General features: G+C 47.1%; 2 protein-coding genes across 2 annotated transcripts; one reads left to right on the forward strand and one right to left on the reverse strand.

The window, feature by feature from the left end:
• Positions 1 to 617: 617 nt before the first annotated feature.
• On the forward strand, positions 618 to 2,195 carry LOC135917170 (uncharacterized). Its single transcript, XM_065450677.2, has one exon. The coding sequence runs from the start codon at positions 884 to 886 to the stop codon at positions 2,000 to 2,002; it is 1,119 nt and encodes a 372-aa protein (XP_065306749.2). The 5' UTR covers positions 618 to 883; the 3' UTR covers positions 2,003 to 2,195.
• An 841-nt stretch (positions 2,196 to 3,036) lies between these two features.
• On the reverse strand, positions 3,037 to 4,100 carry LOC139053781 (uncharacterized). Its single transcript, XM_070530540.1, has 3 exons — positions 3,933 to 4,100; positions 3,611 to 3,857; positions 3,037 to 3,163 (listed from the first exon to the last, which is right to left on the reverse strand). The coding sequence occupies exons 1-3, from the start codon at positions 4,060 to 4,062 to the stop codon at positions 3,037 to 3,039; spliced, it is 504 nt and encodes a 167-aa protein (XP_070386641.1). The 5' UTR covers positions 4,063 to 4,100.
• Between the last annotated feature and the right edge of the window lie 4,723 nt (positions 4,101 to 8,823).

The following is an 8,823-nucleotide window of genomic DNA, read 5'->3' on the forward strand; positions in this document are numbered from 1 at the left end:
AAAGCTCTCCGGACAGAGACTTGCTCCACCATATAAGGAATCTGGGCAGCGGAGCAGACACGCAGGGGATAATGGCACACGTGTCGCACTGGATAATGGATTTTCTGGCACAGAACACAGAGCGGGGGTCAGAGGGAAGGGAAAGAGTAGTTATGGATGTCAAGAAAGAGTGAACAGTGTGGTCTGCAAAGTCATTAAATGTTATGGTTATGGCCATTTATACCTGCACCCAGTTGGCAGTGATGTTGCCGAGCGTAGAATTATGAATTTTGTCTAGCTGCTTACATACATGCAAGTTTTTTGCGTAGCTGCGCCCAGCCTGTAAGTGTAGACGTGGGTTATGTTGATGTTAAGCAAGTTAGTAAGGGTTTCTGTCCCATCGTGTATAACTTGTAGTTCAAATAGTAAGTGGCCTAAAAAGTCCGTTGCAAAGCTTGATGTGGCTTGGATGTCAGGGAGCGTCAGGTTTGAGAAAGCTATTTGTTCTCTTTAGTTAACCGCCTCATCTGCCTGTATCACGGAGCATCTCGTAGGTGTACGGTCGTTTCAATCGTTGCAATTTGTTTAACTCACCGGCGGAGCTTTATCATCTTGTGAGTGGTTATATAGGTATAGGTCTCCTCGATTTGGCTGCACTTCTTGCACTAGTTCAGAAAAGTGCCGTGCAAGTGCAGCGCCAGTTCTTGAAGTGTGAGTGTAGCGCGACACTAGCGCTTTCGGTGCAGCGGTCAAATCGAGGACAAAAGTGCAGAAACGTACAGGCCTTCGTCTGCTGCGGCTGTGACTTTTCTTTTGTTGGTGTGTGCCGCGAGCGTGTGCGTTCAAACGTGTGCGCAATTATTACTAGTTGTAAGAACACGGATACGCTGTGCATTTGTTCCAAATGGCATCTTTGTTGGCAACGGCTATGGAACTCGTTGACTCCGACAGTGACGAGGAATTCGAGACAGCTCTTTCCGTTGCGTTGTGCAAAGTGGCACGGGTCGACCGTCACCGAATCAACGGGTACTTTGAGAAGGTGACAACTGAATACTTGGACTTTGAATTCAAAATGCTGTTTCGGCTGTCGCGTGAGACTTTTGACAGTCTGTGCACGCGGTTCAGGTTGTCGCCATTCTACCCGAAAAGTGTCTCCGGCCGTCCGCAGATCACAGCAGAAAAGACTTGCCTCATAACTTTGAGCTACCTTGGTGCACAAACAAGCATGTACTCGGTGGCAGATAGATTCGACGTTTCTGAATCATCAGTTGTGCTGTGCATGCAGAGAGTGCTCAATTTTCTGCAGGCGATCAGCGCTGAAGTGATATGCTGGCCTAGCGCTGCCGACATGGCCCGCAGCAAAATGGCCTTCCTGATAAAAAGCGGCGGGAAAGGCCCCCGCAACACCGTGGGATGCATTGATGGGAGCCACATCGAGATTCTGAAGCCGGACGACTCCACTGCATCATACATAAACAGGAAGAAGTGGGCGTCTATAATCCTCCAAGCAGTTTGCAACGACCAGAACAGATTTTTGGATGTCTTTATTGGCTTCCCTGGTTCTGCGCATGACGCCCGGGTGTTGAGAGAAAGCACCTTCTTTGAAGAGGCTGCAGCCAAGTGCGGTGACTTTTATATACTTGGAGATTCAGCATACCCCTTGCTGCCTTGGCTTATGACGCCATACAAAGACAACGGCTCCAGCTTTCTAACATGGAAGAAAAAATTCAACAAGTTTCACAGTCAGCAAAGGGTGGCCATTGAGAACTGCTTTGGCCTATTGAAGCAACGCTTCAGAAGGCTGTATCTTGTTGATGCCAAGACAATTATGCAGGGTTGTCTCATTGTTATGGGAGCATGTGTACTTCACAACATGTGCAATTCTGAAAGAGATTTTATTGCAGAACTTGCAGACCTGCCCCCTCACGACGACGTTGGCAATGATAATGAGCCAAGCGAATGCGACACATCCACATCGCAATGTGAAAGCCGAAGGCGACACATTGCCCAACATCAATGCTGAAGTGCACATGGGAATAACGTGAAAACAAACTGCCGGTGTAGGCGTACTTATTTATTGCCTTCAGCAGCGCGTACAAGACGTTCGAGTAGTTTCATTTTTTCGTCGTGCTGCTTCTGTTTCGCAGCGATCGCTTCCTGTAAGACACTTATCAGGCTGCCAATTGACGAGCCTCTGTGGCGGCCACCACCACGACCTCTCCTGGGTGCTTGTAGCTCCTCGGCTGGTGCCTCCTCGACTGGTGCCTCCTCAGCTGGGTCATCAGAAGGCCCATTTTCTGGCAGGATGTTTTCGCCATTCCTGTTACTTCCATGAATAAAGTTTCATTAATGTCAACAAGTGTCAAATTGTTTTGTACATGTTCTGGGTACCTTCAACTCACACCAATGCTGTAAGCAGAAGCAGTGGGTAAAGTGCAAGTATTCTTACAGCTGAATACATCTTCATTGCAAAGAGGATTCAATTGCACATGGAGAAACAGACGAGGTCACATTAGTGACCTCATCCTATGATAATAAATGGTCCGTGTATGCCATACTAATGGAAGTAGTGTTTTACCACAAAAACGTGGATGCACACAGCAAGTTTAGGGTCTGCTAACAATTCTGTACAAATAATAAATTGTCCTTGCATGCCATACTAATGGGAGCAGTGTCTTAAGTAAAAAATATGCACGCACACAATATACAAGTTTAAAGCTGGCTAAGAGTTATGTGTGAATGCACATAAAGTGGAATTAAAATATTCTGTCAGCAAAATTTGCATGCATGATCAGGTGACGTTTTAAAATTGTTTTGAGGATAAGATAAAGATGATGCTAAATGCAAACTTACGCAACAATCCTCCCCGGGGTGAGCAACGCGACGGGGGTGATGTGGTGCTCCCGCTCCAACACTTCGGAAAGCTCTCTGTTAAGAAACCGCATTCGAAAAAATTATGCTGGGTCGGGACATTAGCAAAACAATGATGTGAAAACGTCTGCTGCCCATACCCTTCGTACTCGCAGGCTGCACGGGAATGGCCGGATGAACCATTCTTTATTTTTGTTTTTTATAAGCACGTTCCATCGACTTCCATTTGTTTTCAACTTGCAAAGGCGTCATTTGACACCGAAACTCCCGATTTATCTCGTGGGCCAGTTTCTCCCACATGGCCTTTTTGGTCCTGTGGAAAAAATTCATGTATTAGTACCTGGAAATTAGTTCGAACTTCGGCATTATTCGGACAGCATGACCAAGCGCGGTTTCCACACCTTTCTGAATCATATATGGTACAACGTTTCAAACGACAGACCGATGTGGTTTCGCGTAAACTTAATGTCGAGGTAGCGGTAAGCTCGTAAAAATTAATACAAACGACTGTGACCGGTGGGAAAATACCGGCCTCTAGTGCACTTGGCAACAGCCGAACCCGAAAAGCGCCCTTAACAAGATGCTGCGTACACATCCTGAAGAAAACTGGCGTCCGTGCTGTGTTACTAATAACAAGCGCCGCTGCAGCTGCGTTGTGATGTTCTATCGTCCATACACATCAATTACCGAAGCGTGCACAAAATTAGTAGCGCTTCTCTAGTTGCCATTTTACATGTTGGTAGCAATGGAGGCGACTTACCTGAAGCCGCCCTTTTTGCCGATTGCCTCCTTGAATTCCTTATATTTTGAGATAAGGAACTTCGATTTGTTCGTGTTCCACACCTCGCGTTCACTGTCTGCGGACAGTGGCGGCGGCGTGGCTGTCGGCGGCGGTGTGGCTGTCGGCGGCAGTGTGGCCATAGATGGTGTGGCATCAAAGCCAGCCGCTGCCGCAAGCGGAGGTGAAGCTGACGCTGCCTCATGTGCAATTGTGATGTGAAGGCCGTCTAAGCAAAAAGAAAAGTTGTAGCGAATCATCACAAACGTTGCGATCGCCAACGTGTTGAAATAACAGCACTCACCTTCTGTCTCATACAGAAATCCTCCGTCGTACTGCACGTGACAGCCATTCTCTGTCACGGGAAACACTGCCGTTTCTATGCCGTCTACTAATACGCGCATGGGCGCCGAGCCGTACGCGTCGTCTGCCATCACGCGCCTTGCACTTCGTGCACGAGCAAAGAACTCACGCGGCGTCTAGTGCCGAAGTGTAAGTGAACTCGTGCAGCACGACGTCAAATCGAGTGCCGAAGTGCAGGTGGCGCTAGCTGCACTGGCAAATCGAGTGCTAGAGTGCAGCACCCCCTGAACTAGTGCAGAAAGTGTAGCCAAATCGAGGAGACCTTATAATTCCAAGATGAAAGATTGTCCAAGTTCGTATACTCACGGCACAATTTCCATATAAATAAGAATGGAGCCCCGCGACTGTTGGTATATGTGGTACCTCTTAAAGCGGTCCTCAACCACCCCTCGGGCTTTGAGAAACACAGTCCTCTGATAGTATACGCTAATGTGAACATCTCAGCCAAATTTTGGAGTTGTGCGAGACGCACATGGAGCACAGGGTCACCTTGTTTCTCATGCGCTCTCTTTTTGACAGACTCTTACAGCAGCCCGACATGAATTAGGAGCAACTGGCTGCTCCTAACTTTTTAGATATTCATTTCGATAAGACATATTACTTCTGGAACCCTACGCTCGGCCGCAGCCGCCTACATAGGAATCAAACTTTGGCCACCTTGCTTATTCGTGTTGCAGTCGTCAGGTCTCGTTAGTTTTGAACACTGAACTAGCACTCAACCATGCGAAACTTACGGTCGCACCACACACACACTGGGACACTTGGGCGCAGCTCTGGAGCAGTTCATTTCCATGTACCTCACAGCACGTTTGTGGTTGGTAGATTGGTCTTCTGCAGCTTTTATTCTTTTTTTTTAGTGATGTTGCTCGTTTGTTGAATTTTCCATTGTGGATGGGGCGCATGTGAGCTCTCAGCTTGGCCGTTCTTCTCCTACGGCGCTAAGGTTTAAACTCGTTCTTGAGTTTGTTGTTGCTGTTGCCACTCAGTTTTGTGCATAGATCACAAAAAAAGGAATTCCTCCATCGTCGGGCTTCCTGTTGCAGATAATGCGCGAGTAGGTGAGCTGTTGCACATTTTAATGGCACTCTGTGTAGCGTCTTCGTGTACTGTTTCTTTCCTTGCATTTCATACTGGTACCCTGTTTATCTCGGATTTTTGTGGCTAGTGAATGGAAGACTTACTTGAGCACCTGCTCGCCACAATGCAGAAGGCAGATGTTCAGCAACCCAAATGTAAACAATGAACACTAATATTAAGGAATGTGGCCCAACGACTGATAGTTCAACTCGGGCTCAATTTTGCTCTAAGGTTTGCCTGTCTTCTTGTCCAAGAAATTTTCTCAGATTTATTCCATCTAGATTTCTAAGCTGCTATTTAGTATTGCTTCTTTTGATGGTACTTTGGGAGGTACCATGTTTGCACAATATTCCTCACATCTTTTGTGCAAACACGATGTAGGTTCATTGCAGGAACCCGCACGATGTTGCAGATATAAGATATGTGCAAATATGAACGATGTAGGCTTGATGGCGCATGCCACTTGTTGCGACAACATCGAAAGACAGACGGCTGACACGTTAAATCCCAAACGAACAAGTGCCCCCTTTATTCGAAGGCCAGTACATATATACAGTCGACCAACATCCAGAGGGAGCCACAAAGTTTTGGCATACGAACAGAACAGTGGCGTCCTCTACATCTCCCCTTTTAAAAACCACGGAAGAGAGGTGAGGCCAGGAAACAATAGTTAAGGTGATCTGGTCAAACAACTCTCTGGCCATTACATGTCCACACTACTTGACCAATGCCCATTGAGGACTGTCCCTGGGCGGTTCTTGACCCTGCAGTGCTGAAAGACGGTTCTCGGACTGCAACAGGATGCTTTGATGGCTCTTATATACCTGGTGAAGCTCTCTGCTGTTCTCTTCAGGGAACGAAAGGGATCAGGTGGCGCCAGTTACGCATCATGGCATTTCAACCAAGCTCAACACTGTAGCGTGTACTTCGTCGGGTCGCACCTACACCCTCTGACCTGCCAGTAGTGGGGACAGATTTACGGTCCAGTGACACAAAGTCGCTGGTCTGCTTTTCCTTGTACTTCTTATGTTCCACCTTCATGTAGACCATGGTGCACACACAACTGCATGCTGTGGTAGCTGAGAAGCAAATTTTCTAGGCACGCTTTGATTACAACTAATTAAGGAGGAAGGCGGCGCTGGCTATCCCTATCCTTCGTGTGAGACGCTGCACTGGAGACTGCACGAGCTTCTCTTGGCATGTTTCTCCACTACGGTAGGACACTGTATAACTTTGTCGTGTGGCAAATTGTCTTGCTCAGAAGCTTCTTCGCCTCTTGCACGGCACGCTCGGCCATTCCGTTTAAAAATGGGTATTGTGAGCTTAATGTAGTGTGGATGTTGTCACGGAGCTCCATGTATTCAACAAACTTGTGGCTGTTAAACGGTAACCCGTTGTCGGTGCTAAGTTTGCAGGCAACGCTGTGCGTAGCGAAGACCTCTTGGCAGAACTTAATGACAGCTTCTGCCGTTGTGTGCTTCAAGCGCTGAAGCTCAATATATAACAAGTAGAAGTCTGCGTTGCTTCCATACTCCTCTCCCGTTTGGTTGAAAAAGTCGATGCCAACTGTGTGCCACGGTAGTTTGGGGATGTTGTGGCTCATCATGGGTAGCCATTGGTTCCTGGACTTGTGTTGTCTGCAGAGCGCACACCTTTCCACTTTCTTTACGAAGTTTGCTGTGTTAAGGTGTTTATTTGACCGGACTAGGAGCAGCGCAGTGGCGACAGTCTAGGCAGAGCACAGACTCCGAGCAGGAGCAGCACTCACGAGCAAAAGCACTGAAGAGGACGACCCTCTACCGCCGACATACCCTGCAATAACATAGACGTCTCTGGCACGTTGCTTCATCTTTTCTGTGCCTCCACGTGCCGCTTGCATGATGTCTAAGACTTGGTTCCTCATGCTGCAGGTAATGGTGAGTCGGTTGGATCGTATACGGACATTTTCTTCAACATGGATCTGGTCACGATACGGTCAATATAGCTCGGATTTGTTCCGGCACCAACTTTTTGTCTTCTGGCAATATTGTGCTTGCATGTAGCTTCAGGGTACCGAGATCTTCATCTCAGTTGGTTTCACACTTGATCTGCTGTGGTCTTTCTGTCGAGACTTAACTCTTGGTCGGCGTATACTTGAAAGTGCTCTTCTTCCAGTACCCTTTCTTTCAAAGGGAACCGAGAGAGGGTATCTGCTATATGAACATCTCGTTTCCCTGTTTGTATATTATCCAAAGTGAGTCTTTCTAGTGTGGGTGGTGGTCACATTCCACCAGGATGCATGGCTGTGCAAAGACGTAGTCCTAAAGGCGGGTGCAGTCCATGGGCAGGAGTTTTTGACTGGAAGAAGAAAATACAGGTGCCCAGCAGTACCGATATAACACCAGTTAACTAAATCGCAATATCGCTTCAGAAGAGCATATTTCAAAACGGGAGCGAAACACCTCTAAGCATAGCTAAGCAATGTGCACCTTAAAGCAATGTGCATATCAATTCCAACATAGGTAAAGACGCGCTAGATTAAATATATATATATATATATATATATATATATATATATATATATATAGAATACACTCTTGTGGCGCCGGCTGGTGATTCTAAATCCTGGAAATGATAAAAATTACAAAATGGTATATGGGAAAAGAATAACAAACAAAAGATGAGAGGAGTGAATTGCAATAATAGAGCATGCAATAAGCATTTGAGTCATTGCCACATTTGGTCGTGCAATACAGCAAGCTTCACAAACGCAAATGGCAGCTCTCCGTCTATACACTGTTCGCTACTCAAACTAGGCTACCAACGTGGCCTCGGACAGCACCCTGTATGCAGTCTCCTTCAAAGTGATTCAAGGGACAGATAAAGGTTTCGTCACAACCACAGACGCCAATGCCTGCGCTTTGACAGTATAAGACAAAATACAGCCGGGATTTATTCGATGGTGAAGCGGGTGTTCTAATACTGGTACAGGTATTGGTCCTACGCCTGTGCCGCACAATTTTCCCACGAGATCGCCCCAAAAATATGACGGGGTATCATTATACGGGCATACTAGTGCAGACGTAAACATCGATTACTGTGCTCAGCTTCAAACATGTCAACAACACGCTGAAGATCTATCTTATTGGCAAGAAATATTGATCGACCGCAAGCACAGCTATGTCACTCAGACGGATATTCATCTTGCTGCGAACCGCCGTGGTTGCTCAGTGGCTATTGTGTTGGGCTGCCTAGCAGGAGGTCGCGGGATTGAATCCCGGCCACTGCGGCCGCATTTCGATGGGGGTGAAATGCGAAAAAACCCGTGTACTTAGATTTAGGGGCACGTTAAAGAACCGCAGGTGGTCGAAATTTCCGGAGTCCTCCACTGCGGCGTGCCTCATAATCAGTAAGTGGTTTTGGCTCGTAAAACCCCATAATTTAATTTTTAATTTTTCATCTTTCTGCGAAGTCTTCAATATTTGAAGGCACGAAAACGTGTGCTGGCAAGATGATGACGATGCCGGTATCGCCACGGCGATAAGACCTAGCGTGTGCAGGTCGTGGAAGGCTAGATTATGTTCTCCCAAGACAGTCGCCAGTTGCAGCAGTGTCTCCCTTGCACTTTCGGCTTCGATGCGCTCAAGAAGTTTCATTATCAGCTTGCACTCAATTTCAACGCTTTCGATGTCGCATGCATAGTGCTCAGTGGAAGGCTTCAGTAAGATGTCCATGAAATTCTCACTCCGTGGGTGAAGGTTGCTAACTCCGCAGAG

The sequence above is a fragment of the Dermacentor albipictus genome, unplaced genomic scaffold (assembly GCF_038994185.2).
Source record: "Dermacentor albipictus isolate Rhodes 1998 colony unplaced genomic scaffold, USDA_Dalb.pri_finalv2 scaffold_210, whole genome shotgun sequence".
Lineage (NCBI taxonomy): Eukaryota > Metazoa > Arthropoda > Arachnida > Ixodida > Ixodidae > Dermacentor > Dermacentor albipictus.